At 40.3% G+C, this 27,884-nt stretch overlaps 3 protein-coding genes across 8 annotated transcripts; 1 reads left to right on the top strand and 2 right to left on the bottom strand.

Annotated features, from left to right (window-relative positions):
• Positions 1–353: 353 nt before the first annotated feature.
• On the bottom strand, positions 354–21,372 carry nts (neurotensin). 6 transcript variants are annotated; one of them, XM_088379183.1, is made up of 9 exons: positions 21,216–21,372; positions 20,759–20,923; positions 7,859–7,960; positions 7,196–7,267; positions 6,414–6,466; positions 6,002–6,277; positions 5,228–5,310; positions 3,235–3,309; positions 354–728 (listed from the first exon to the last, which is right to left on the bottom strand). In XM_088379183.1, exons 2-8 carry the CDS (start codon positions 20,886–20,888, stop codon positions 3,276–3,278), a joined length of 750 nt encoding a protein of 249 aa, XP_088235309.1. In that variant the 5' UTR covers positions 20,889–20,923; positions 21,216–21,372; the 3' UTR covers positions 354–728; positions 3,235–3,275. The 6 variants fall into 6 exon arrangements, with proteins under 6 accessions (XP_088235309.1, XP_088235311.1, XP_088235307.1 ...); XM_088379185.1 differs by lacking the exons at positions 354–728; positions 3,235–3,309 and adding an exon at positions 21,014–21,139 and having other exon boundaries at positions 4,584–5,310; positions 7,863–7,960; positions 21,216–21,367; XM_088379181.1 differs by lacking the exons at positions 354–728; positions 3,235–3,309 and adding an exon at positions 21,014–21,139 and having other exon boundaries at positions 4,584–5,310; positions 21,216–21,365.
• rassf9 (Ras association domain family member 9) lies at positions 7,957–12,944 on the top strand. Its single transcript, XM_088379179.1, has 2 exons — positions 7,957–8,088; positions 11,173–12,944. Exons 1-2 carry the CDS (start codon positions 8,042–8,044, stop codon positions 12,338–12,340), a joined length of 1,215 nt encoding a protein of 404 aa, XP_088235305.1. The 5' UTR covers positions 7,957–8,041; the 3' UTR covers positions 12,341–12,944.
• A 922-nt stretch (positions 21,373–22,294) lies between the features above and the next one.
• On the bottom strand, positions 22,295–27,859 carry alx1 (ALX homeobox 1). Its single transcript, XM_088379918.1, has 4 exons — positions 26,477–27,859; positions 26,117–26,373; positions 24,580–24,708; positions 22,295–24,259 (listed from the first exon to the last, which is right to left on the bottom strand). The coding sequence occupies exons 1-4, from the start codon at positions 26,676–26,678 to the stop codon at positions 23,930–23,932; spliced, it is 918 nt and encodes a 305-aa protein (XP_088236044.1). The 5' UTR covers positions 26,679–27,859; the 3' UTR covers positions 22,295–23,929.
• Between the last annotated feature and the right edge of the window lie 25 nt (positions 27,860–27,884).

Raw genomic sequence — 27,884 nt, 5'->3', positions numbered from 1 at the left:
AAGCATAATCCTCTAGAGAGCTAATCTTGTGTGACATAATGCATGACGGCAACTTTCAAGGGCTAGTTTTACACAAAATGTAACATTACGATTAGGAGTGGTTTGAAGGTTTGGGAATTAGGGTTGATTGGAGTTAGAGTGTTGGATTAATGGTTTAAGTTTAGTGTTTAGGATTATATTTAAGGTTAGAATTAAGTTGAGGGGTTGGAAATAAATGGTTAGGATTTCCATTGATTGTTAGCATTAAGCTAAGCTAACTTTTCTAAGGCAAAGCCTAGTAGATGCTTTCGATTATAAGTTGTAATTCACTTGCTTAGTTTGGCACTCGAAATACATAGTAGAAAATGTTTTTCTGAAAGTCCACGAGCTGAACACTAAGAATGTAAAAGGCCATAAAAAACAAATATTTGAAGAGAAATGGTGCAGCAACACATCCAGACAATCAGACATAAGATTACGGCACAAATAATTATATTCAAGTGTTGGGGGAAAAAAAGCAACGTTATGGCAGCTTAACAGTGCAGCAACACATCCAGACAATCAGACATAAGACTACGGCACAAATAATTATATTCAAGTGTTGGGGGAAAAAAAGCAACGTTATGGCAGCTTAACAGTGATGGTCTGCATTTCTTCATCAATCTTCATGTATAGGTGTTAAACTGCCCCCTGGTGGCCACGGCCTGCACGCCAGTGGGAGACGACTTTCTATGAACAGTCTTGGCTCTCTGAAAGAAAAACAAGTTAGTCCCAGATCATTCTTACAGGATGCTCTGTGAAATGCAAGGAAAAGCCTTGACAGATGCACACGCTTTGACTTTTATCGCATGAAATGAGTGCGCACACTGGCAGCCATGGAGCCTGACACAGTAAAGGCGCTAATTAAAGATTAATGTCAGCGCGCGCAGCTTGCTTTCAAGGCTCCCAGCAGCATTTTGCTCAGAAGCATCCCGGCCGGACACCCGCATGTTGCTAATTCAACAAGCAGCTGCAAGTAGCCAGCCAGCCAGCCAGCCAGCCAGCCAACCCGCGCATGAAAAACCTATGACAGTGCCAGCAAATGACTGACTTGTTTTAATTAGTGCAAGTAGGCAACCATACAAACGTAAATTCCTTGCCACAATTTCCTACTTTAATCTAAAAAAAAAAAAGACCTTTTTTTAAAATCCAGCTGGAGCTGGGTTGACAAAAAACATTTTGTTAGATAAAAAAGTATCCTAAAAAAAAGAGAAAAATCTGCAGAAAATACCATGATTTTGTCAAATAAATTTAAAACCCAATCGCACCGAACTCAGTGGAATAAAAGAAAGAAAGAAAGACAAGGAGTACGATCAACTCTGTTTGTACACCGTTCACGGGACCTACAGCGGAAACAGCTAGTAGGCAAATGGTGCGGCATGCAGGAAGGCTTTATATTAGACACGCCCACTTAATTAACACAGGTGTCTTCACTTAGAGAAGACACCTGTGTTAATTAAGTGGGCGTGTCTAATATATTAGACACGCCCACTTAATTAACACAGGTGTCTTCACTTAGAGAAGACACCTGTGTTAATTAAGTGGGCGTGTCTAATATAAAGCCTTCCTGCTTTATATTACAGTCTGCTTTACAGTCAACGTTTTCTGTCATTATAACAAGAAAATAATAAATCAACATTTGGACAACCATATAATTGAGAGCATATCTCAACAGTTTTTTTTTCTAGATTTTTTTTTTCCCAAACATGCACTCTCTTTTGACATTTGTTCTAAATAAATTGCTTTCTGATAAGATTCAGCTTTTTCACAAGGGAAAAATGTTCATTTTAATCTTCAAAACGATTTTCACTCTGAATGCACTACATCTGTGTAAAGGAGTGTTTCATAAATGCAAAAAAAACATTTTCTAAACTTTAATTTAAAAGGAATAATAGCTAAAGATGAGGGGAGTGCTTGTGTGATTGTCAAAGGGGGGGGGTGTCGGCGAGGGAATCATTTTAATTAGCAGCAAGCGGGCAAAGATACAATCTTCCACTCGCCGCCACAATTACTGACGTCCTCGTGTTTGGAACACAGTGAACCATCTGGTTGTGGGAGCGGGACACGACAGACGTACCAGCGCAGGCCTCGGCGACGTGCAAATATGTGTTTTGTCGGGGGGGTCGTGTTGCTGTCACATAACTGCGCGTTTTAATAGCACGCTAGTTTAAGGCGATCCCTTCTGAGGACAATCAAGCGTGCATATTTGCTGGGAAGTAATAAGAGGGCTAGTCAAATACAATTTTTGTAGAGTCAAATTCCATTTCTGGAGGTCACTCTGGCCACATGTGATTGTCGCATAACAGTCAAAAGAAAATGGCCTTTTCATAAATGTGAGCAAGTATTTTTGTAGAATGACTTCTTTTTTGGCTTGTCACTGCCCACCGGGATGATGTGACGTCGCCATAGCAACAAGTGGAGTGTCTGACTGAGGCAACGGTGTCATCGATGCTGTCGATGCGCAGTGTGTCCTCCGACGCGAGAGCACGCCGTTACGCTCATTTGAGAGGCCGCGGTTCTCTCCAAAGACGTTTGCAGCGTGAAAATGACCATTAGCACGGAATCAACTGGGGAGGGGCAGAAGGGGGGCGTGTCTAATTAACTCGGTTGATAATTAAGAGAATGTATGAAAGAAGGAGTCAGCTTTCAACCCTGCTCGGATATGCTACGCTACAATAATTTGACTGTGTCATCATTTTCACATATTTGTATTTTATCTGGTGAGGAAAACTATTTTATATTTTCTGAGTAAATTGTTTTCCATTCAGATTTTTTTTCTGTCCATGCCACACCGCTACAAAGACCCAAAAGCTGGTTTGCTTGTGCCACCGCACGACATCTTTTCCACACAACAGATGTCCATCAACGGAACGATTAGCGTGACCCTGAAAAGGCATCCAAAGCAACTGATGGTGTCTGCCGCCAAATCACTGGACTCCATTAAAAAGTTTGCTCAGACATCTGGCAGCGGATGCTTTTCCAATTTCGAGCTACGTTGGATTTTGGCGCTAAAACGTCTCAGTGGGATGTGGATAAGCCAAGAAAACTTGGATGACAAGGACAGTGAATCCTCGCTTATCACATGGGATAGATATGCCGCCGTAACTTTTGGGGGTTGCTGTTTTCCTCCATTTTGCTTTAAAGACAAATTTTCTAGCAAACATTTCAAAACAAAACAAAAAAAACGTTAACACCAACATAGAAGAAAAAGTTTACCTTTAAGGGGCGGAGCCTAGTGGTGTGGTCACTATGTGACATCAGTGAATCTTGGTGTGAGTGTCTGGGGGTGAGCTGGAAAAAAAAATGCAATACAGCAGGGGCTTTTCTTTTAAGGAAACACTAAACAAACTAGCAATAAAGAGAGGAAAAATAAAGCGAAAAATTCAATATATATAATGTTCTTTTTTGTGTGTGTACCTGTGTTGTATATTGTCCAATTAGTTTGTTTTTCTTGAGGAAAAATCGGAAATAGTCCTAATAAATATTAATTGTATATCTTAAGATTTGTCCTTTTTTTTTTACACTTTTAGTGGAAGGAATTTTGATGTTTTGGGGATTCAACCTTATTAAAACCTACTTCTTAAAAAAGTTCTAAAATACCTTTTGACGCTTTATCGATAAAAAATGCAATTTTTTTCAAGGATTAGGGTGTTTTCGCTGAATAAAGAAAGAAATGATTACATTTTGAAGTAATACCTAAATTTCACATGTCATTCCACAGTGTTGAAATCTTACAACCTGAGCGAATAATCCTTTCTTAGGTTTGTTCAAGGCATCTATAATATGGGATTCTGTCTTGTGGCTTTTTATTTGAGGGAAAACACGCATACGCACTTTCACATGCACACACAAGTCTTTGAAAAGTTAACTTTCTGGGGTTGGGGGGGAAAAAAAAGACAATTGTGTTCTGTCGTGCTTTTTCAAAGACATCCCTGAAATGTCTTTGGAATGAAAGTCAAGAACTTGTGGCGCCTGCAGCTCTCCAATAAAAGTACCCACAAAACAGTCCTCGTCTTTCTAGTTTATTCCTTGTCAAGAAAGACGAGAAGTGTATAGTGCAAACGCAAGGCAAAAAAGTGCACAAAGTCACACATAAATACTAAATAGAAAGCTGCTTGGCATACAATGAATAAATGACATACAGGGATGACCTTGGGGAGTGAGCCTCATGCTGCTTCACCGTGTCTAAAACAATCGAGTCCAAAGAATAAAGACGCTTTGAAAATGGCAGAGGTGAATGACTTACACAACACTGCCATCTACTGGCTACAAAGGGCATTACTCTGACACGATGATAGAATATATAATACTGAAGATACTAGAAGGTTATCTGTATACGCAAATATGTAAGATGCGTCTGTATAAATGTTATTGTAACTTGCATTAGTTAAATGAAAATATTTGAAAACTTTGTGCCGGCTGCTTCTGGAAGTCGATTGAGAATGAGAAACGTTAAGAAATGAACACTTACAGGTGTCAGGCTACTTTACTATCATTTAAAAAAAATAGTTTAGAGTAATTACAAATGAACAGAAAACGACAAAGAAAAAGCAAGACACCAAAACAAACATCTTGTCAGATTTACTTTGCATGTTTTGTGTCACTTTAGAAGCATATTTTTACGTTTCATGAAAATTTCAACAGCACAGGGCCATTCAATTTTAATGTCTTCAAGATATAATCGTCTTATGATTAAGGTTTTATGGAGAAGGCTAATTTGTTTTTTATCAGTACATAAATCAATCAACAGCATGGCAATGGAAGGAAATAAAGCGAGGGCCCTAAAATTGACCCCTGTGGAACCCCATTAGACAGCTGAGGGGAGACGACTTGAGTCACCAAGAAAAAAGTGAAAAATCAATCTCCATCATCCCTATTGAACCCAAGCGAAGAAATCTTTAACAGCGTTACTTTTTTTTGCCTTCTGTACCATTAAAATAAATGAGACTGTTTTTTTTTTTTTTTTTACCTTGATACTTTAATGATGTACACAAACAACCTAAAGTAAAGTGTCAATAAATAAATAGAGCTTTTCATTCAATGTGATGCTCAACTTTTTATCTCGTCGAGAGGCGCGGCAGAGCGGGAAAAAGTTGGTCGCAGCATACGAAGGGGTGGCAGTAAAAGGACAAGGGCGGCAAGCGCTCAGTAAAATTCACTCCGTTTCAAGATGTACGGCCTCCGAGACTTGGAAACGTGAGTGGCTTGCCTTTTCAGGATGTACGGTGACTTGCGCTTGAGCGCAGCATCGCCGCCATTTCCCGCAGCGTACTCTCTGGAGTCGTGATGTAGCTGTCGAGAGAAAGGAGCAGTGTTATTGGCAACGTTTTGTTGCCATGGAAGATGAAAACAGAATTTTGCTGGTGCTTTAATAATTTTTTTTATGTGTTTTTACAGTTTACAGGGGCACCTTGATTGACAAGCAAGTGATTTTGGTAATATTATGTCGTAACTTTGACAGTTAAATACGTGAGGTCAAAAAAGACTTAAGACAAAAAAAAGTACGTCAATTTTATTTTGGAAAAAAAATAAAAGTGAAATCTCAAAAGAAAGTCTTTTTTTTAAATAAAAATAAGTAGCATCTTTATGTTAAGTGAAATTCAGAAAAACTGATATTGTGTTACTGTTTTTAATTAAAAAAATATTTAAGTCCAGAAAGACTAGCTTTATTTTTCATAAAATTTTGATATTTGTTAAATATACTGTTAAAGAAAATACACTTCCAAAAAAATACAGGTGTTGCTGATTGTAACTAAAAAAGTCAAATCAAGTATTTAAAACTAAGTTGGTCAGTAAAGTAACTAAGTTATTTTTTCAAGGTAACTGTGGCAAGTTGTTAAAATTGCTTACCAGTGCCCCGGCCTGTAAATTTTGGAAGTTAGGAGCTTTATGGATTTTTCTTCCTTTGTGTTGCGAGCAAAAATCTAGCGTTCACCGCTAGATGGCAGAAGTGAACATCCCAACGTTAGTGTGCATAACTCACCCTGCCCTGGCGACTGTGCAGCAGCGCTCTGCAGATGTTCTGCAGGTTATAAAGTTCCTCCAGCCTCTGATTGCTCCACTCCCTCATCATCATCTGCTGTTCCCCTTCCTCGTCTTCATCTTCCTCCTCCTCCTCCTCTTCAGCCTCCTCGCCGCTCCTCCTCCACCAAGCCGCCTCCTCCGCTTCCTCCCCGAACAGCATCCCGCCAGCCAGCCGGCACAGGTTATTCAGCGATAGCCTCCAGTAGGGGGCGCTCTGCTTGCTCGCCTGTTTCAGCTGTTTCAGGATCAGCAAAAATGTGATCATATTGAATACAGAGTAGAGTGGAGTGCTGCTGAGGTTGTGAGAGGGTTAAAAAAAAAGCTTGATTATTCTGTTGGCTTTTTTTTTTTGGTGGAGAACCTTGTCGTACCTTGGAAGCAAACAGACTGCTGAGGAGTTGTTCTCCCAGTTCCTGCTCCATGTCTGAAGAAGAAGACATTGCCACATGGGCACAGGACAAAACATTAGGTACACTTGTAACATTTGATCAAATCAGATATTTGCTTTAGTTTGAATTACTATTTTCAGTGTCATAGTCATCATAATTATACTAAAAATAAAAAAGTCATGTTTCATGAGTATAAGCAATTTAGCCTGTATAAAATGAATAGCAATGTAGTGGTTGTGGTGGTAGAAGTAGTGATACAAACAACAAAAATATACCAGAGGTATTAAGTTTTAAGTGAAGTCCATTTACCGTTTGAAAATACTTTCTCCTGAAATGATAAATCCTATTTGTTGTATACTAAAATAGTTATCATAATTATGTCAGAAGAAAGTATTTTTACTACATATTCAAAAACAACTTCCAAGGTTCAGGTGAAAGTGAAATTATATAATCCAGCGTGCACAATACAATACTGGAAAATAAATCAGCTCTGAAAAGTTAAATCATGAGTTTTTACTGTTTACTTTTTCTCTGTGTTTTCAAAGAGTGAGTACACATCATATAAAATTGCACTAAATGAATATTTTAGTTGTCAATTGTTTTATGGATGATTTTTATTTTGGCTAATGACATCCAATACATCTTTTTTTTTTTCCCCAGAAATTATCACACTGCGTCACAGACTTTTGGACTCTTAGCGTGTGTGTGAGGTGTGAATAATTAAACGTGTGCGTGTCAATCCAAAGTGAGCATTTCATTCTTACCTGCACACAGCCCGCTGCAGGTGAAACACAGCAACAGCAACACACAAGCCAAGTGAGCCTGCATTTCGCCGGCTTAGACAAACAAACAAAAAAAAGCAGGGAGTTAAATATCAAAAGAAAAGAAAATGCAATCCCAGATGTGGACCGATGAGAGCAAGGAAGCTTTTTAGTCCATAGAGGTCAAACTTTTCAGGAGACTTCCTTGCTGCTTCTGCTGCTGCTGATGAGGAACACTTGGATGTGAGCCTCGGCTATATAAGAGCCGAGACCCCCCCCCCTTCCCCTCCACCATCATTTCTTCATCCAGATGTGTCATCACGCGTCATTCTGCCGTCATAGATTTCTTTTTTTCCAGAGTGTCATTATATTATCAGACATCAAATATGATGGGGTGGTTTTGTTGATTTTACTCCTCACCCAAGCATCACTGCAGATGTGCTGATGATTCATTCACACCTGAATATGGACTCATCCTTTTTTATAGCGCTTATCTCCACAAGTGTCTCGAATGTGCTGGATGACATCTAAAATGACGTTTTTATTTTTGTGTACAGTATTTTCACTCACTTAAGGGGAATGATATCAAATTTCAGGATGTTAGTATGACATTTGCGATATTCTTACACGGAATTTCTTCAACAGGTGCATTCAGTGTTGCAGTACCTTCATTGACCACGCAGGTGTAAGGTGGCAGTGTTGCACCAGTAAAACATCCCACGGTTGCCTCCTCCTCCTCCTTCCTCTCCTCCTCCTCCTTTTGAGTTCCTGCCGGGACAAGAGAGAACTTTTTAGTTCAGTTTCAGAAGTGCGCGTCGCGGTGCTGGTGAGGAACTTGTTCCGACTGCAATGGCTCCATTCGGGAAGAACTTCCTGAAAGCTCGTCTGAAAAACAGGTAATTCAAAACCACCCTGTGAACCCCTTCAGGGGGGTTTACATGACATTGTCTCTGTGGGGTGAGGTGGGGGGCTTTTGGGTGGGAGTTTCCGTGCAAGTGTAAACCAGGTCAGGCAAGTAATGTGCTTTAAAGTGTTCAAACTGGCAATGCGATTAACTAAAAGTGATACGAGTGGGTCAGCGCAAGCATTTTTTTTGAAAGAAAACAAGGCAGGATTTTTTTTTAAAGACAATCGACAATTGCACTATCTCCCTTTGTTGCGACTGTCCTTTATTTTTCATTTAATTAACTTCTATTAAGTTTGTTATTGTTTTATCCCCGCTACTAAATGTCATTAAATGCCTGCATAAATCCATAAAAAAAATTGTCGATTATTCTCGTCACTGTTTTATATATCCAAGTGTACTTAAAAATATGAAAACATATATGAACAACAGTGCACGTATTGTAACTTTGCCTTCAAGTTTGCTAGCATCATGCTAAGTCATAATGGCAAACGCCATAGAAGAGGTAACGAATAGCATTGGTGTCGGTCGCCATGTTTTAATAGATCTTTGAACACAAACGGTGGAGCAACATATAGACAGGCAATTATTATATCATTTAAATGGGGAAGGATATTCGATATAAATGTATTAAATACAGTATTCCATTAAAATGTGTATGTAATTATGAATGACTTTATATTTGACTACATTAAAACACATCATAGGAAAACAATTTGATACTTTGAGCGTATTTTCATGCTATTTCAAATGACCGTTTAATTTTAATGTATGCCTTCGTCAAATACGATCTCCCCAGTGACATTTACATGCACGCCATGTTGCAGACGTATCCACGCTGTGATTACCTTCAAAAGGTGCATGCGCCCTATTTTTCCCGTCCTTTTCTACATCGTGAAAGCCGCCACTATCATCACCTCTCCTTGAATCTGCAACCGCAATTTGATCAAGTAGCTCACTCTCCTTTTCTCATGTATATTTTGTTGAAGATGCTTCTTTGGAAGAAGTGTGTGAAATCAGAATACCACCCCCAGAAAAATGCAGCCAAAAGCTGCCTTCAAGTGCTCTGGAGTGAGCCAATGGTGTTCTTGACTAGATGAGGGCAGCGGCTAAAGCCTCAGCTGGCTTTGAGTTGGATTTAATTGAAAGGCGCTCCCCCCTTGCTTCCAAATGTCGCAGGGCGTGTGTGAAGGTTGTGTCGTGCTTGTTGTTGTGAGATAAGGAGGGGGAAGAGTCGTGTTGTGTCTCTGTCCGCACATCACAAGTGCGAGCGAGCGAGTTATCCCGCAGATAAAGATGATGTGATTTTCCTTATTCCACACCCAGATAAGGCCACCGACAGGAAGCGCCGCCCGTGTTTTTCTTTTCCGCTAGCGAATGTTTATGTTTTTTTTGTCTCTTTCCCAAAACATCAAAGCTCCTTCAACCCACTTTCCCGCTGCCTGTCAGTTTTGTGGATTGTTGGATTTCAGAATAAAAGAGGTGTCAAGTTTTAACATGTCACCTCTCACGTCCTAACCAATTATCACCTTTTATATGAGATGCTTGCGATGGGGATGCCATGTGACTTTGACAAAAAGATATTTTCGGATGAAAGCAATCTGCCTTTCGTTGAATTGGAATGGAGCGGCCATAAGGGATTTGCACCAGGCCCCCTGATCAAACACCTTAGCCACGCGCTTGCCAGATAACGTAGATGGAAAATAAAGAGGCTTGGGCCATTTTTTTGTACTTCCTGTCTGGCACAGGAAGTGGCGATTGTGCTTGAGGACAAAAATGCAGGTGCTTCCCCGCAATACACACAAGGGCGCGCTGTGCTGTATTCTCTTCCTGTTCTGTTATGTTTATCCACCTGCGTGTTCCCAATATTACTTCTTTTTTTTTTCATTTAATTTTGTGAGTCCGTATTATAGGACTATTTGCATATGCAGTTATTTAGTAATTGAAATCTTTTGCTTGTCTGTTTTCAGCTATATAGTCCATATCTTATTTATTTTTCTTTCCAGAATATGATTGTATGAACTGTTTTTCATTTCCAAAATGATCTTCCTCCGATAAATCAAGTTTCTGTGCCTCGAAAAAACTAATTAGCAACCATGTTAAGAATTATAATGTATAAAAGGGGTAGGAAAAAACAAGGAATAGCTTCTTCCTTCTCCTTTTTTGAACATGTTGATTTATTTGTCTTATTGGCATAACATGAGATTATGTGAAAATGCGAAAAAAATGATTTTGTGTTTGGTCGATCTCATGTTCAAAAATAAACTTCATTTATTTACAATGAGCGCATTAAAAAAAAAAAAAAAGATTGCGTCATCATCAAGTAAGCCTTGCAACTCTCTGTTTAGTTTCCTTCGAGGATGCAAATGCAAAGTGTGTTTTAAGTGGAAACGGTGAACGAGTTGTCTGGAATGTGGCAGGAATGCAACAATGGCAGTTAATGGTTACGCGGACCCTCAGAGCAAATAGCTGAGTGACGTCTTCGACAAACAAATCGTCCAAATCCGGCGAGTGAGCGCGACTTTGACCTCCCACGAGTTTTACAGTAATTGGGGCTTCATTGAAAAAGTTCAAAGTGGAACGCCTAACACTCTATTGTGTTTTGTTCGTGTTCTTTTGTAAAGACTTTACATCAGCCGGCTAGAAGCTGTTTAGGTTGCCGATGGAGTTCACCAAAATAATAAAATGGGATTAACTAACATTACTATGACATTAACTGGGATGACGCATCCATTTCTCCCGCCATGCGGATACTAAACACGGCACGCAAATCCAATCGGAACGTCTTATTCGATTACCTGCTCCCACAAGTTGGACGTCTGTGCCACTTAGTCATGTCTATTAGCAATGCTACATTAGCGTTGACCTATTAGCCACAGAGATGGCATATATGTATTCGGAAAAGAAAAAAAAAATGGTTACTGGTCGGTTGTCACAGTCCAGATGACAAAGTAATGAGTAATGCCTAATAGGATAATGATGAGCCTGTGAAAGAATGTCATGTCCTACTTTTTGAGCTCTTAGATTGGTTCATTATCCGTTATGAAAATACAAATACTGTTCCTGTCTTCCCCAGGACAAAAGACAACGAGTCCATCGCCGGGAAGGAGATCCAGGTGACGGTATGCAATGAGGAGAAGGTGGTCTGCGGCGTGACCAAGCACACCACTTGTGCCGACGTGGTTAAGGCATTACTGGAGGATCACAAATCTGTCCCGGAGAGCAAGCGACTCCTCCACGGAGAGCCCAAAGACTTCAGTCTGGTGGAACGTTACAAGGGTTTCGAGAGGGTGTTGCCGCCCCTCAGCAGAATCCTGAGGTTGTGGTATGCCTGGGGGGACCAAAGACCCTTCGTTCAGTTTGTCCTAGTCAAAAGCAGCGATGTTGTGCCCCAGCGTGCTATGAAGCCTACAAAGAACCGAAGTAGATATTCTAGGAACCCTCAGGCTCTTCCTGCGGAAAAGCAGAAACGCGTAGTGAGGAAGGCCTTCCGGAAGCTGGAGAAAATCCACAAGGAGAGCAAGACATCTGAGAGTACTGAGGAAATCGATCGCATGGTGCAGCTCATCCTCAACCAGGACCAAACTATTCGAGAGCAGATCCAACGCATGGAGGATCTGGAAGTGGAGTTCCGACAGTTTCAAGGGAAGGAAGACCACCACGGCGAGTTGGAAGCTTCCGCGTTGGACTCGGAGGAGCTTGACAAGCTGCTGCAAGCCAGTGAAGATGTCCAGAAGCTGGAGCTTCAGGTCCATAGACAGCAGGCCCTCATAGTACAGCTCTGTCGCGACATAGACGCCGAGCAAAGGATGGCTGCGGGTTGCGAGCCGGAAGGAGCGTCAGCCGTCCCCTGGACCCCCACGGAGGCCGACGAGTCCATCTTGGCTGAGCTGGAAAGGATGCAAGCGGAGCTAAGGCGCAGCTATCTGGCCGGCGTGTCCCTCCATAGCCAGGCGGCTGAGGTAGACAAGCAAATCCGTTGCTCTGAGGCCACCTGGCTCTCCAGGGATCAAGAGTGCTGGCAGTTGGCCGCTGAGCTCAGATCGCTGCAAATGAGCGATGACGCCCAGGAGATGGCCGACGGAATCGCAAAGGTGAGAAATGAGGCCACCACGGTCAAACACGTCACATTCCCCACGGACATGACCGACACGGATTCGGACACCGGGATCAGCTCCACACACAGCCAGGACTCACTGTCCCCCGGTTTGGACTTCCCTCCACCGCTGGACACGGACGTCTGACGATGTCTAGAGAACTACGTTTGAAGATGTCTGGACACAGAATTGAAGGATGTCTCTACCGCTGGATGTATAAAGAATGTCTGGACGTTTATAGGATGTCCGTAGACATCGGGACATGAACATTTCAAGGGGTCTGGAAACAAAGAATGTAATGTTTCAAGTGAGACCAGACCTCGAAAGAAAGTCACTTATCATTGAACATGGACAAACATGAACACGTCCAAATGTCTCCACCACTGGAAAGAGAAGTCTAAAATATTTCCAACATCTACAGAAATCAGAAGGGCTTTTCATATTTCTATTTAAAAGCCATACTGCACTTAAGAATGTCCTTTTTACAGTGTTTTTTTTTAATTAAAAGTCACTAAGATGCACTGTGTATATGAGATTTATATCAATTTATCATTGACACAATTGTACATATGCTTATTTGTTTCTATATTGTATCCACTCTGCTTTGTAAATCTCACGACTCTCACAAACACACTACAGTTGTACAAAAATGATATATTTATTTATCCTGCAATTTGATTCCACGCCAATGAAGTTGAAATGTCCATTCAAGTTTTCATAATAAACAAACGAAAATGTGACACCTATTGAATTTGCGGTGGATGTATTTTGTGTCACAATAATGAAGTCATGTAACCTTATCAGATTACGGAATGTGTGTTGCAGGCTAAAAGTGTCGCTATACTATACTTTGCTAACTCCTTTTTTTCGGGATCTGACTTGGGGATATTATGTCGGGTGTAACGTATAATCAGAGAATGATCTCCAGGGCAAAAAAGAGCCGTCTTCTCGTCAAACGTTCGACTGACTGACTGCTTTGTACTCGCGTAAGACGGGTCGTGCCGGAGGGGGGGCGGGCTCGGGGAGGGTATCTATTTCACGCACACGACACTCCCTCCATCTTTTCGCGCTCCGCCGCCGCCGCTTGTCTTGTGTGTTCCAGGGTCCGCAGCATAAAGAGGTCCAATTATGACGCCAGCTGCGCGGTGGTGTCACATCAGAGTTCAAGCTCCGCAAGCTGAGACACGTCCGACACGTTCGAGGGCCTCGCGGATAATTGGCAGCGCATCCAACAAGCGTGAATCATTTCATCAAACGGCCCAAGAGGCAATAAAATGGCACTACAGTAGCACTACAAGTGTGTGTGTGTGTGTGTGTTGTCGCTGGCAGCTTTAAAGATAAGAAATCAAACCGATCTCTTCTACCTCCAGGCTACAAGACTTACGTAGACCTCCAACAAGGCCAGAAAAACAACCAAAACAACAATTATGTGAAGTGCTCGCGAGTTCAAATTGAGTTTTCTGAAGTCGACGTACACGTTGGATACTTGTATTTCAAAGTATGAACGAGGCATACAGCCTGTCATTAAAGAAAAGGTCGAAGATATTAGTATGTGCTCAGACACAGTGACGCTAACTATTAAGGGATATTACAGCTACGTTCGTCACAGGTATAGCACTCCGAGGTTACCATTAGCAGAAGCCTCCAAAGCTTTTTGCTGACTTTTGAAAGGTTGCCAAATACGGCACTGTTATTTTAACATTTAATAATAATATCATGGAAATGTCACAGTTAATGGCATGTTCCAGGTTAACAATGCTTGTTTTTGTTGAGTCTAGCCATTACTTTAAGGTAGCAACCGCTAAGCTAGCAAGTGCGGGGTTGGTATTTGGTATTAATACAGTAAAAAAGAAATTATCCACACTGAAGTCGATTTCAATAATATCTGTTGAGATGGTGAACGCCTGATTCTTGAGGAGCTACTTATGTAGACACATTGGTATTTAAGTCTGACCTGGAATCGTCTGATTGAGATTAAAAATGGCCGCCATGATGATCTACCAGAGTGTTGTAAAGCCTAAATGCAAATGTGCTAAAATGTAGCTTACCAAAAATATATCTTTGTAATCAATCAAGTATCGTCATTGCGAAATGTTTATAAAAGAACCAAAAAATTTAAAAGGCTGAGATTACAAACTTTGTTGACAGGAGCGGTAAAACTGACTTTCACATTTTAGTCTGAGAAAATCGTTAAGTGTAAGCCGAGGTTTACGTAAGCAAGCTCTCTGGTGGAACCCAGACAATTGGCACACTTCAAATCCCGTCGTGTTTTTTTTTTTTTTACCGTTTGTTGCCATGACGACTTAAGGAATACTGATCTCCCTCGTGCGTCTGCGTCTGCATTCTTCCAGGGGCATTTGCTCCCGTTCAATCCAATTCCCGCGAAACAAATAACCTCTTTAACATAAAAACGCCATCTTGAATGAAGTCAATTCTGAATAAACAACTTTCTGTGCTCGTGCGGGTTGGGCGGGAAAGGGGATCCAGATTTACATCGGCACAAAGGGAGACACATTCCTCCCGCCTCGCGCTATGTGTGTTTCCCGTCAGCGTTCCCGTCTAAAAGGAAAGCCAAAAGGAATGTGAAAGGTAGCAAGGCCTGTGTGATGACCTTGTAGTCTCGCAAACACACATTTGCGTACACACACTGACACGTACTTTACTGTTGTTATTGTTAAGATTCATACAAAACGTGAGAAAATCTCGTAAACGTCTAAATTTCAATGCTTACACACGACTGTCAATCTTGTGTTGGGAACATTAGTAAAATAAGTTATTTGAAATAAAACTAGCATAAATCTCAAACGTAGCTGAACAGCCAGTTTGGTAGGTATCGAGCTTTTAGTAGGGCTCTCACAAAATGGTGTAAACGAGCGACACAAAAGTTTTTTTTTTACCTCTAGCAAATGTCAAAGCGAGAAATTTATTGATTTTGATCAGCAGCCTGCTCAGAAGCAGCACAGGAAGTGCAAGCAGGAAGCGGCGTGTTTGTGCAAAGAAAGGTCGCCACTCATTACGAAGAAGGACACACACACACACACACACACACACCATAACCTTATTGTAACCTCAACAGTAAAATGTGGAGTTGAAAAGTCTTAAAGGACAATTTGAAAGGATGTTTAGACACAGCAAAGTATTCCAAAGTGCTTCAGAAAGCTCTGAAAGAAAGAACAGATAAAAAAATCTGCTTTGTATTCTACTTTTCGTGCCTTGCTAGCACGGATGATAATAACTTAGCTACTGTGTGATTAGCTACGAGTGCCAATCGGAGTGTGTGTAAAAATGTAAAATTCATGCAAATTGTGATAATGTGATTGTTTAATTGTCTTGGGCATCCCTAAATGAGATTAGTAGCTGCGGCATGTGAACGTAATCCGATTTACTTCATTTGATAATCAACACATCATACTGCAGGCCGATCACATTACTCTCATATATGATTTAGTTTGGAATAACTTCCTGCCAATCACTTGAGTGACTTTTCACACTCCAGTCTCTCTGGAAGAAAACGATTGACTCCCGTCTCACTCCATCAGCTCTTAAGGCAAAGTTCAAGCGGCACGTTGAGATTCAATTTTTTTTTGCACTTAAAGAAAAATTCATCCAGATATTGTTTTTCAGCTCAAAGGGCTGTCAATAAAATATTTTTACTGCGGCAATTGAAGTCATGACAGCTAAACCTTTTTTTTTTTTATAGTCCCTAATTATCCAGGCTTCATTGTTTTAGTCTATTATCGCTTGTGGTGAACGAAGTTAGGAGAATAGCTAGCTAGCACTATAGCTAATGGAAAACACAATTGCTAATTTAATTGTTAACATCATGTCTTATATTGTAGCTTTCATCATGGAAACCATAGTAGCTAACATTGTGGCTAACAATTTAGCTAATACTGTAAGCTTAAATCATCATGCATCGATGTCAGTGTGAATATCATGACTAGCGCTAATAGCTAATGGCTAATAGCTTACGTTACCGGGAACTATGTAGTTGATAATACCCTTAACTAGCATTATATATTAATTGTCTACATCAATGGAGGTTTTTATCAATACTTTCCCCAACTTTTTTTGACATTTATTTCAATAGAATGTGAACATAACCTTTTTCAGCCGCGCCGTTTTCATTAGACGACAACCGCACGGGGACTAAAAGCAAATGTCAAACAAACTTTTCAATTCGACTAAAACGTTGGTGAAATTTATGTTCTTGACCAGTCCATTTTCAATTTCCAGCAAATTTGATTGAACCAAACAATTCTTGGAGCTCAGACACACACACACTCGATGCTACTGCTTAAGCTATCAAGTGAGGTGCTATTTGCACAATTATAGAAATATTCAGTTGTCTCGACATTGACGTGAGCTTCTAAATTTTGGGGGAGGAGATTGATGGATGGATGAATGCATATTATTATTTATGATGTAAAATGACATTCGAATAACAATCTCGTTTTGGGGCTGGCTTCACTAGCGGTCGAGAACAATGGAGGGCGTTTCCTGTTGGGTCAAGCCTACCATCAATGTGTGTGTGTGTGTGTGTGTTGCGTCCAGATGCTTCCACCTTAATGACGGGTCAAGACCCTGCGTGCCCTCCCGCCTTCGTGCACAAGCAAAGCAAACAGGTGCTGCCTGTGCCCGTCAGGACATCACGTCAGCCACTCACCACCGCGTTGGCCAGCTGCGCACCCACTCACACACCCACACTGATGATCTTTGCTAAAATCATGGAACATCACGGCTTGCTGTTGTGGCCACAATGTTCACCAAGGCGTTTGATAGCTACACTGTCAATGTTAGCCATTATATTAGTCGGTGTTAGCAACAGTGTGATGCTACTTAGAATATATTTATTGTTTTGAAGTGATAATATAATACAATTTTTATGAATGAATTTATTTTTAACGCGTAAACAAATCTAAGAGAAGACAAGTTCGATGGACACGGTGAACCAGCAATGCGGGGAGGGATTTTGTTGTAACATGAAGTCAACTTTTCTTTTTTTCTTTTCTGTGCGGTACTGTTAGCCTCTTAGCGGCTCAGAAGGATTACAAGTCTCTGCGGTTTCATGTCTGGATGCTACCCCCGTCCCCCCCTTCCCCAAATCCCTTCCACAAAACACCCTCACCCCCCCCCTTCCCACCCATCTTTTGAAGCCAATTCTCCTGGTCTGAAGCCCGGGGCTGCTACGTGATGTGCACACACAATTGCACGATAAACTTATGTGGCTGCCAAACGTCAGTCGTGTAACGGATATGCAAGAAGAAGACGAGAACTTCATGATTCAAGGAAGAAGCAATAGATCACAGAGCACGTGGATGAGCTTGAAAGTACTCTCATCTTCTACCTCGATTTACCCGGGGGCTAACAATATATATTTTTTTATTTTCGCCATTTTGTCAGCAGTAATGGGAAAAGAAATAATTGGTTTTGGGGTCAAGCTGACTACGAGCTGAAAACACACTTAGGCCCTCTGATGGACTGGTTTGCGTCCCAATACTTTTGTCTTTGTCTCTGCTGTTAAGCGAAGCTAATGTACGCGTGACAGCGTGACGGCAGGTTAGCAACGTCGTTTAGGATCACTTAACATGCTAATCGGGCGTAAGCGTAAATCGAGGCTCCTTTCGCTCGGTTGCTGGTGCGTGACGCCCCATGACAAAGCGCGAAGAAACCAACGAGGAAGAAGAGCTCGCTTCGGTGCACTGAAATGTTCGCTTCTACTTTAACTCCTTTCTCCAGGACATTTTTTTTTTTTGTATGAGTCACCCTGCACATCTGTGTGTGTCTTTATAAAACAATTACAAATGAGTGTGATTGCAGTCTGACAGCAGCAGGAAAATTAAAAAAAAAAAAGCATGGGCCTTCCGGTCCTCTAGATGGCGCTAAAATATTACACTTACTATGGGTTACATTTTTATGTTGACGTCATTTTATAATCAAAAGCTATTTTTTTTCTTTCCAAACAGTCTTCCTTTGCAATTAATGAGAGCTCAAGAATTTTTTTTTCTATAAAAATACGTATTTTCAGTTTAATGTTGCCTTCCCTTTGAGTTACAATCCAATTAAATTTAATTGAGTCGAATAAATAAAAGCGGCAATGTGGATATAATGTTGCATACCATCCAATGAAGGTGTTTCTTTCATTTAATTGGCTAATCAGTCATGTAACATGATACGCATGTATGAAACATGGAGTCCAATTTTCATTTGAACTACTTTTTCTTTCGTTTTTATTGCCTTTCATTTAAAAGTTCCACAGTAGCCCTTAACTTAGTTGAGAATGTCAAAAATATACGCAATGTAAAATACATTTTCTTTTAAAAGACTCAATGAAATTAAAATCTGTGTTAAAATGTGACTTAAGCCGTTGTCTGTACAGTTAATGAAGATTTAACGATGGCCACAATCTCCCTCCATATAGATCAACATTTATCAATATGCACATATTTGAATGAGCAGCCTGCGAGTCCTAAATGAGCCTGAGTGTTTTCTTCGGTTGTTTTACCAATTAGCCACAATTAACACAAGCGCTTTACATAAGGCGCACATCTGTGCCGTGTGATGAGGTCTTTGTCTGCCAGCGCTCGCACACAAACACAAACACACACCCTTGCAGACATGATTATGATGATCTTATTAGAACAAACACCACCGTGTCTCTGCGGAGTCCCACAGGGGTCCGTTCTCCTGACCCTCACGCTTGTTAGCTGTATGGCCACGTCTACGTATAGAGAGACCGTTTTTAGCTGTTCGATACAACGACCTTGTTGGTAGACAACAATTTTTTTTTCATTTTTGCTTTCCTCACTTTTGTGCGTGGCAATAAATTCAACATTAAGCAAATGGTGAGCATACAGACGTTTTTCAATTTTTTTTGACCGATTGCTCGAGTGGCATCAAAATGCCATCAGAGGCAGTTTAGGGGTTGGAAGGCTAGCACATTTAGCCAAGTGTGGCGCATTTTGAGAAGAGGCAATGAATACGTTTGACCTTCAGCGAGCGGAGCGCGGGGGGCATTAGCCTTATCTGAGTGACGCATAATTGCGTTGTGGCGACCGATCGCTCGCTCATCCATCCTATGGTTACACTTCTCTACACACTACGCAAACACGTGTGCCACTAAAACACACTGTTAACATATCCTAAATCTATAACGTCTTTTATTCTTTATTTTATTCTTTATAATTTTATTCTGTTTGGAATCATAAAAGCTGCCAAGTTAACACATAAAATTGAAATAATAATAATTTGGCTTTACTATTTTTTTTTTTTTTTTATTCAGTCATCGTGACATCGGTCATTGAATGCAACACTCCTGACATTTTGTTACATTCACAAAGAAATTACGACAAGATGAGTTCAAGGGTCACGTGACGCAATTAAGCCTTTTCATGCCGCTGAAGGAAAAATAATAAAACCATAACTCAATTGATTCTCTAATGGAGGTGAGAGGACAGGGAGATTTCTATCGATTTTGATTCGGGTGAGGATGTGGTGCAATAATAATACAGGCACTAATGGTTACATGATGACATCGGAGAAAATGAGATTAAAATACTCCACATTTCAGGACTTCAATGATCTTTTACATTACAAAAATGTCAATATTTCTGTTTTGGGTTAGCAACAGCCTTTGAAAGAGTCACCAGTTTCCTTCAGCAGTATTTGTTTGCTTTGAGACCAAATAAAGTCAGCCGGTTGATGCTTTTCAGAGTCATGGGGGGGTTGCGCTATGATGATGAACAAGGCGACAATTTAGTGACCCTTGAGTCGCTTCCATGGACTGGTAAGTGCTTTCCCTGGCAGCGCCATGACGCACGGGCCATCTTAACATCACACCTCCTCTGTACACGTACGTGTGTGTGGGTTTCACAAAAAAAAAGGACTAAAAATCAGAAAATAGGTTTCGATTTAAGCAAATCAAATGATTCCATTTTTAAATTGCTGTCCTTGAATCATATTGCCATGTACTGAACCAAGAAATTTGTTGCAAGGATATTTTGAACCTAAAAGTCTTACGACCAACATCTTAATACCCGAAGTATACAATTTATTTTAATATATATTGTTCTGCGCCTCAGTGGAATAAATTCAGTTTATCTAACTTCCAAATGAATGTTTTTCCCACTACAAATGTGATTTTGAAAACTGTATATTACGTAAGAAGCAAAGAATGTAAGGTAGATAATCGCGTGGAGCACATTAGTTAAACCGTGAAGGATTTCTTTCTGTTTGGTTGCGTTAATGTAGGATTCGTTGCGCAAAAACAGCTTTTGATGAGTCATCATCATCAGCTTGGTCTTCATCGCAATCTTCATCACACAACAACGTCAGGGAGAACAAGGACTAAAAATAAAAACAACAAACCTCAAACAAGCGGATTAAGTCCTGAGGAAATAGACACGCTGTTGAAGTTCAAACTATGTTGGTTACAGTCAATTTTATGAAATTTATTTGATCGCTACGACTAAAACTGCATATTTTTATACAAATCGCGCACACATATAGGAAATATGATTTTTGGTGTGTGGTGTTTGTGTTTGTGTGTGTCAATTGCTAGCTTGCCGGGTCTCAGCTGGAGTGTTTGGTCTCCAGAGGAGCATGCTCTTGTCCTATGGATACATCTTGTATGTATCTCCATGATGATGATAATAATGATGATGCAAGCCATGCAGCAGGACTTGTCGGTACTCATTATTGATCATAAGAGGGAAACGCACATGTCAGCTCCTGGAAAATAAATACAAAATTAATCAATAAAAATTAACCAATGACATCCAGATACTAATTTTGAATGAGGGGGGTGGTTTTAAAACAGACCTGGACAAAAAAGATGACACACCATTTTTGTAACTAACATTTAAAACAAGAAGATGACGTCACCGTTCACGGCTAGGAAACACACGAGGTTGATACAAAGCAGCGATATGCTAATTCTGGACATAGCTTCAACCCAAAAATGAAATACAAAATAGTCAAACATTTACTGACATTATTACGTGATTTATAAAGCTTTACCCACTTGGAAAACCAGGTTAAAACAACGCGGACGCTGACCGACGTCAGTAGTTCGCCGGTTCTCTACGACAAAGTGGAAAATGAAAATGGCTCCGCGCATGCGCTCTGAAGTACTGTCGCAGGTGAATCTGATTAAACCGTGGTTTACACCGCCCTCTACTGACCGAATTGAGTACTTTTCGTCTCAGAGAGAAAATACGTATTCATTTAAATGATGTGATAGAGGAAAATACTTTTTATTTTTGTCAGATTCAAGTGTTCCTGCAATCATTGAGACTTTTTCTTTCATTAAACGAGGCGTTGCAAAAAGCTTTGTCCCTGTGTGTATCATAGACACGTGTACAATTTCATGTAATTTGTGAGCTAATTTAAATGCACTTGAATTTCAATCATATCAGTTTCCGTTTTCATTTTTATGAACATGTATATTCAACAGCAAGCAACCACAAGCTTTTATTTCATTATGCATGAGCTCAATCAGTATTTGAGGTGATTACACATTCATGAAGTAACAATATATTGTACATTAGTAGGTATGGGATAACAGAAGATGTCAAGTTAATATAGTCTAATCTTGCAGTAATGAGGAATGAATGAAAAGGTTTCAAATGGCAGAGTGCAGTTACGTTTCCCCGCCAGCAGAGGGGAGCAAAGTCTACATTCAGTCTTTGTGCTGACTACACGAGAATAATCTTTTTTAAGTAGACAGGAATGTTATGTTTAATTCCTATAAAATCCTATAATAATATTGTAAAATATTAAAACCTTTTTAACCCTTCCCCCCGCTAAATAATTAACAGTAAATATTATGGAATAATTTATTTAACTCTTTCGGTAATTTGTACAAAAAAATCATACTATTATCTGATTTTTTTGTCAGAAAAAGTGTAGTTTTCCAGAGATTTTTTTCCTCCACTACATAAATCTCATATTCATTTAAAGAATTCAGGTAAAAAGTAAGCTTTCACTTACTTGAATGTAATATTGGATAAAGGTCATGTCAGAACTCAATTATTATAGAAGTATTCAGGATTTTTTCAAGTGAACATGGTGTGAAAAGTTTGAGAAACAAACACCACAAAACAATAGCCACTACTCTGCTGCCCTCTAGCGGACTCAAAGTGTACTGATGAGCTCATAAACTTTTTCTTTTTTTTTCAAACGCACATTATTTCTTCGTCTTCCTGCAACCACCCTTCCTTGGCTGATGTAACAATCACGCACATTTGGGATGAAGTCATTGGCATTTATTTCACTTTGGCACAGGAATATTAACATCACATATCCAGAGTTGTGTTGAGCGATTGACACTCAGGCCAGGCCAGCCTAAAAGCAGAAAAAGATGCCATAAAATCACGAAGGTTGCTAGAATAGTTAGCTCAACTTCAGCAAACATGTCATTCGTCATTTGAAAAATCACATTCTGAAATCCTGAAAATGACCAATAAGTTGGTCAGGTTTTTTTTAATTTTCTTCCAGAAATGGGTCCCTGTTTTTTTGGTTCCAAAAGAGGCTTTGTGTTTTTGCTTTGGTTTGGTCAGCGGTATTGTTACCGTAAGTGTGTTTTTTGCGCCAAACATGTGTTAATGTTTTGGGGGTTTGTTTGTTTTTTTCATTTATTTTGTTCTAATCTTGAAGTAGGTAGCATTTCTTTGGTTGAAGAAGTAGGTCAGTATTTAGGAGCTCGTGGGTGGGAGGTCCAAAGGTGAATGTTTTTGTTGTGACAAAAATGGAACACAATTTAGATTTTTTTTTTTTTTTCCCACAAGTGCACTTTTTTCTCCTCGCAGAAGCAGACAAGTGTTGTTGTTTTTTTAGAAGCAGAAGCAGGTTAATGTTTCTTTGGTTCCAGAGTTTGGCCAGTATATTTTTACAGAAACAAGAAACAGGTTTTGTTTATACCTCCGAAGTGGAACCGTGTTTGTTTGTTTCCAGAAGCAGGTCCATGTTTTTAATTCAAGTTGTGGCAAAAACACACGGCGCACTCCGTGAGTCCAGACTTGTGATCTCATCTGCCTCCAATCACAAGTGATGTCTTTGATTTCATTCTGGTGCCTTGAGTGCACATCATTCTCAAAAGTCTTCCTTTCTTTCTAGAAGCAGCTCATTGTGTCCAATTGTGGTATCGCATCCGTCTCCAAACTCTGGCAGTGGAATTTTATTGATCGCGTTCACTCGTCTTCATCACCCCGGAGCCTCAAAGTGTTTCGTAAGGTTCTAGAAGTGGCCCAAAGTTACATCGGCAATCGGCTCTCGTAGCGAGTCAGCATGCGACCATGCAAACACGCGGGCGCATTCCAAAGGTCCAAACGTGGTATCACAAAAGCGTGATTTTTATTGCATTCATGTGCAATAACTATTTCCTTCATGTGTGTTAAGTTGGTTCCACAACATTCCTTGGCTCTAGAAGTGGGTCAGTTTCTTTGGTTCCAGAAGCGGGTCAGCCTTTGCCAAGTTGTATCAGCATGTCTCCAAACACTGTCAGCATGTTTTTTATATTTCCTTCCTGTGTGATAACTGGAGTCCACCTGAATCTTGAGCCCTGGGTGTTTTTTTGGTTCTAGATGGTAAATGTTTCTTTGGTTCTAGAAGTGGGTCAACATGTGAGAAGATGGGAGTGGGTTTTGTGAGCCCAAGCATTGTGCCCACGTCACTCCTGAGCTTCAAAAATGTTTCTTTGGTTTGAGTGTCCAAGTGTCTTTGGGTCTAGAAGCGGGATCACATGGCCCAGGAGATGTTAGCGGCGTGCTCCTTCGCCTTCATGCGCAGCACGGCAATGCTGGACGAGCGCCTCTCAAACTCGGGCTTGGTTTCGAAGGCGTGGTGGCCGTTGGCGGCCGGCGAGAGAAGTGGGTCGCCGCAGAAGTTGTTGAGGGAGACATGGCCGAACTGGTTTTGCTGGTTGGAGAAGTAGCCGTGTTCCCCGGCGGCGGAAGAGGCCGAGCGCGGGGAGTAGGAGGCCACGCAGGGGGGTGAACCGCGGGGCAGCATGCAGGGGGACACCACGGGACCTGCCGGAGGGGCACCCGACCACAAGTTGTTTGGAATCTGTTAGGACAAGAAGCAGCGGAGGACAAAATTTCGTCATTTTGTTGGATTCAAGAGCTGGGTAATCAATCAAAATTTACAATCAAAGAAAAATAATTAATGTTTTTATCTGTGTTTGACAATCAACTAACCGCACCATTATTGACAATAAAAGTTGTCAATTCAAAACATCTTTCTTTTACTGCTTGAACATTTGCTTCAAATGATCCAAATGTCATTTATTCCATTTGCTGTGACATTTGTAATTGGCAGGTCACAATATGCGGTGGATGTTATTATTTTTCTAGTGTATTAAAAATGTCAGCGTTGGACATGCGTACCTGCCCGTAGCCGTCGGTGCGAGGCAGCACAGACAAGTCGTAGGCGGAGGCAAAGTGATTTTTAGCTTGTTGGATTTGTCCATAACGTTCCCGCTTCCTCCATTTGGCTCTTCTGTTCTGGAACCACACCTGACACACACAACAATCATATTAAACTCATAATAAACAAACAAAAAAAAAACATATACATGCGGTACAATTTCTTCTGAATGTTGTTTGGATGAGCTTGGCTCAATGTAGGACAATCGTGCCAATCACAATAATAACATTTTAAAAACATCTTGAGACACTCAGAAATATGTTTAAATAGAGTTATGACTTCTTTGGGACGTTTGGAGGAGCTTGATTTTGTTTTGAATTACAGGTCTAAGATATACAAAACAATACAATTTAATTTATATTGTGTATGAACGATAATATTAAGAATTATGGGTAAAAAAAACAATGAAGTCCTCATGTTTACAATTGCAAAGCAACCATCTTTCGTAATATTATAAAAAACAAAAGAAATTGGCCGTATAATGGGGACCGAGCGACACATGCAGCTCAAAATTAAGATTCCTTCTCAGCGTTTGTTTTTTTACATAACACGGCTACAATAATAATAATAACCATACTAAAAATTGACTAATCATTATAACAATAAAGAAAGTAACACTTTAATTGCCAAGAAATTATGAATATGTCGCTGAATTTTGTTTTGAAAAGTTTGTGTTGAGTTATATGTCAAACATGCAAATAATATTAATATTCCTGATAAATGCTCCTTGACTGCTGTATATAATTTACATAAATTTCTTTTAGCATGTCCAGAGAAGCTACACTCCATTTGTTAAAAATGACTGTGAAAACAAGAATAATCTATATAAGTAACTTTTTTTAAAGACATTTAAAAATATTTTGTTATAATTGCTATTTCTTTCGACATGTTCGCTTATTTTGAATTGCATGTCCTGCAGGCAAATAATGATAATAATCATTTTAAAAACACCATAAATTCAACCATTTAATTAAAAGGACACGGAAAAAAATATTGGTAAAAATGACCGTTTCTTTTGAGTTACACATCAAACGTAAACAGGATAATCTCTCTTTTTTTTTTTTTTTTTTTAAATAGAGCAATTGAAAAGACATTGAACATTTTAGGGGAAAAAATAAAATAAATTGACTATTTAATAAATAAAAGTAAATAGCTAAAAATATGATCTTTGTGTTTGGCGAGGCTTGACAAAATAAAATTAACTAATTAAAAAAAGCATGTAGCTAAAATTGTCATTTATTTTGGCAAGTTTGGAAAACCTTAACTGTATGTATTGTTTTGAGTCTAATTTGTTTTAAATTGACTTTATTCTAAAAAACACACTGCTAGGTCAGCGAACTAAATGTCTGCGGCATATGTCTAACAAACATACAACACAAACTTTTTGTATTTCTAGAGATTCTCGTCAAGCTAAAGTTGTGTTTTTCTTTGAGAGTCCTTCAATATAGTGCAAAATGAATAGCATGCGTGCACGCGTGCGTACGTGAGCGCGCGTACCTGCACCCTGGCCTCGGTCAGCTCAGTCCTGGTGGCCAGCTGCTCGCGCACGTACACGTCCGGGTAGTGCGTCTTCTGGAAGACCTTCTCCAACTCGTCGAGCTGCGCGCTGCTGAAGGTGGTCCGGTGGCGTCGCTTCTTGCTGCTCGTCACCTTGTCGTCGCCCTTGTCCGCCATCGACTCGTCCGCATCGTCGCCGCGGCAACATGACGCCGCCGAGCCGGGCAGCTCCTCCGCTTTGGCTGCGCCGTAGCCGCCTGGGAGTCACCGGAGAATTTAAAAAAAAAAAAACATACCAATGAACTTAATATTAATTATTTTTTATAGATTTACTCATTGCACGACAATAAATTATTTTACCGTGCTGGTCCGAGCGAGGGGAGACGCGGTGTTCGCCAAAGGCCTGCGCGCATTTCTGGGGAGACTTGGCGAAGTAGACGCCGCCATCCAGACTCTCCATAGTCGGCTCCATGAAGTAGTCCGCGGCCTTCATGGCCTGGTTCTTCAGGCCAAACTTGTCCTCCATGAAGTCCATCATCATCATTGTGAGTGCAGCGGTCATCACAGCGGCGGCACAACTTTATAGACCCCCCGAAAGTCTTCCAAGACGCCCCCCCTGCCCCCCTCTCGCACACAGACATCAACAACAACCACACTCCCTCTCTACTCTCCCCCAGAACTCCTCCTACCGACGGCCCAGTCCACACCGAACCGAACCACAAAACAATCTACTGCTGAAATGACAAGGAAACAAAGTGGAACTAAAGCTGTGATTTCTTTTAAAGTTTCGACAGTCCCGTTCTAAGAGTTAGTTTTGTGCTTCAAACTCCAAATAACTTGCTTTTTCTACTTTTTTAATTTCACTTTTAGTATATCTACATATGTTTTGAAGGTGGAAAAAGCTTACTTTGGTGTTTTCTCTGAGAATTACCGCAATAATCGTATGTCCCAGTTTTGGTTACGTCAGCATAAAAATACACTAAATATGATTCCAGCGGTCAATGTGTGTAATTTTTCTTACAGAAATAATTTCATCACTAATTGGGAAAATTGCATCATTAAATTCAACATCATTTGGAGAGAGGTGTATTAACAAAGAATTACCGACGGAGGGTTAAAAAAAATGCATAATTTTGCAAAGATATTTTAAAAGACAACTCAGAATTTCTTAAGAGTTAATAAGTTCTTAAGAGTAAAGTTTAGAACTGTTGTCCATTGTATTAACTACCCAACTTAAAGAATTAAGAAAAAATAACTCAGCAAAGTGTTTTGAGCAAACAACTTGCTTTGTTATGCTAAATAAAATTGTTGCAATTATTTAAAATATTTTTTTAAATGCAGTATTTGGGGAAAATCTTATCAATAACATGACATGAATATTAATTCTTGTGCAAAATTGCAGTGTTGTGATGAGAACTGTTTTTCTGGGGTCAGTGAGCATGCCACAGAAGGTAAAGTCCAAATAAACATCAGTATTAGGTGGCAGAGGGGGTGAGGGCCTTATTGGACTTCTAAAGTGAGCAAGTGTGGCTGCTGCACCATGCTGAGGAGGAAAATGTGAAAAGTTCACTGAGCTTTCTGCGGATTTTGGTACTCGCCGACACCACGCCAGCCGGGGTCATTCCAGAAGACAGCCAAGCTAGCTAACAAAAAAGATTATGTGGTCGGCAAAATGTCGCCATTACCACACTCGCACACAAAATTTCATTACGTTTGAAAACATTTGCATACTATACTTGTTTACAACATTGAGCTAAAGGTCAAAAAT

This window comes from Syngnathus floridae, chromosome 6, assembly GCF_059516105.1.
Source record: "Syngnathus floridae isolate MCC-2025c chromosome 6, RoL_Sflo_1.0, whole genome shotgun sequence".
NCBI classification, from domain to species: Eukaryota; Metazoa; Chordata; class Actinopteri; order Syngnathiformes; family Syngnathidae; genus Syngnathus; species Syngnathus floridae.
The sequence above is the reverse complement of the archived record's forward strand: the minus strand, read 5'-3'. Positions and strand labels throughout refer to the sequence as shown.

Coding starts and splice junctions, on each gene's coding strand:
- rassf9 (XM_088379179.1), top strand. CDS start 8,042: ATGGCTCCATTCGGGAAGAACTTCCTGAAAGCTCGTCTGAAAAACAG. Junction 8,089..11,172: donor AAAGCTCGTCTGAAAAACAG/GTAATTCAAAAC, acceptor TGTCTTCCCCAG/GACAAAAGACAACGAGTCCA.
- nts (XM_088379180.1), bottom strand. CDS start 20,888: ATGAGTACCGACAAGTCCTGCTGCATGGCTTGCATCATCATTATTATC. Junction 7,961..20,758: donor AACACTCCAGCTGAGACCCG/GCAAGCTAGCAA, acceptor TTGTCCCGGCAG/GAACTCAAAAGGAGGAGGAG. Junction 7,268..7,858: donor CACCTGCGTGGTCAATGAAG/GTACTGCAACAC, acceptor TGTTTGTCTAAG/CCGGCGAAATGCAGGCTCAC.
- alx1 (XM_088379918.1), bottom strand. CDS start 26,678: ATGACCGCTGCACTCACAATGATGATGATGGACTTCATGGAGGACAAG. Junction 26,374..26,476: donor CCCTCGCTCGGACCAGCACG/GTAAAATAATTT, acceptor GGTGACTCCCAG/GCGGCTACGGCGCAGCCAAA. Junction 24,260..24,579: donor GCACCGACGGCTACGGGCAG/GTACGCATGTCC, acceptor TTGTCCTAACAG/ATTCCAAACAACTTGTGGTC.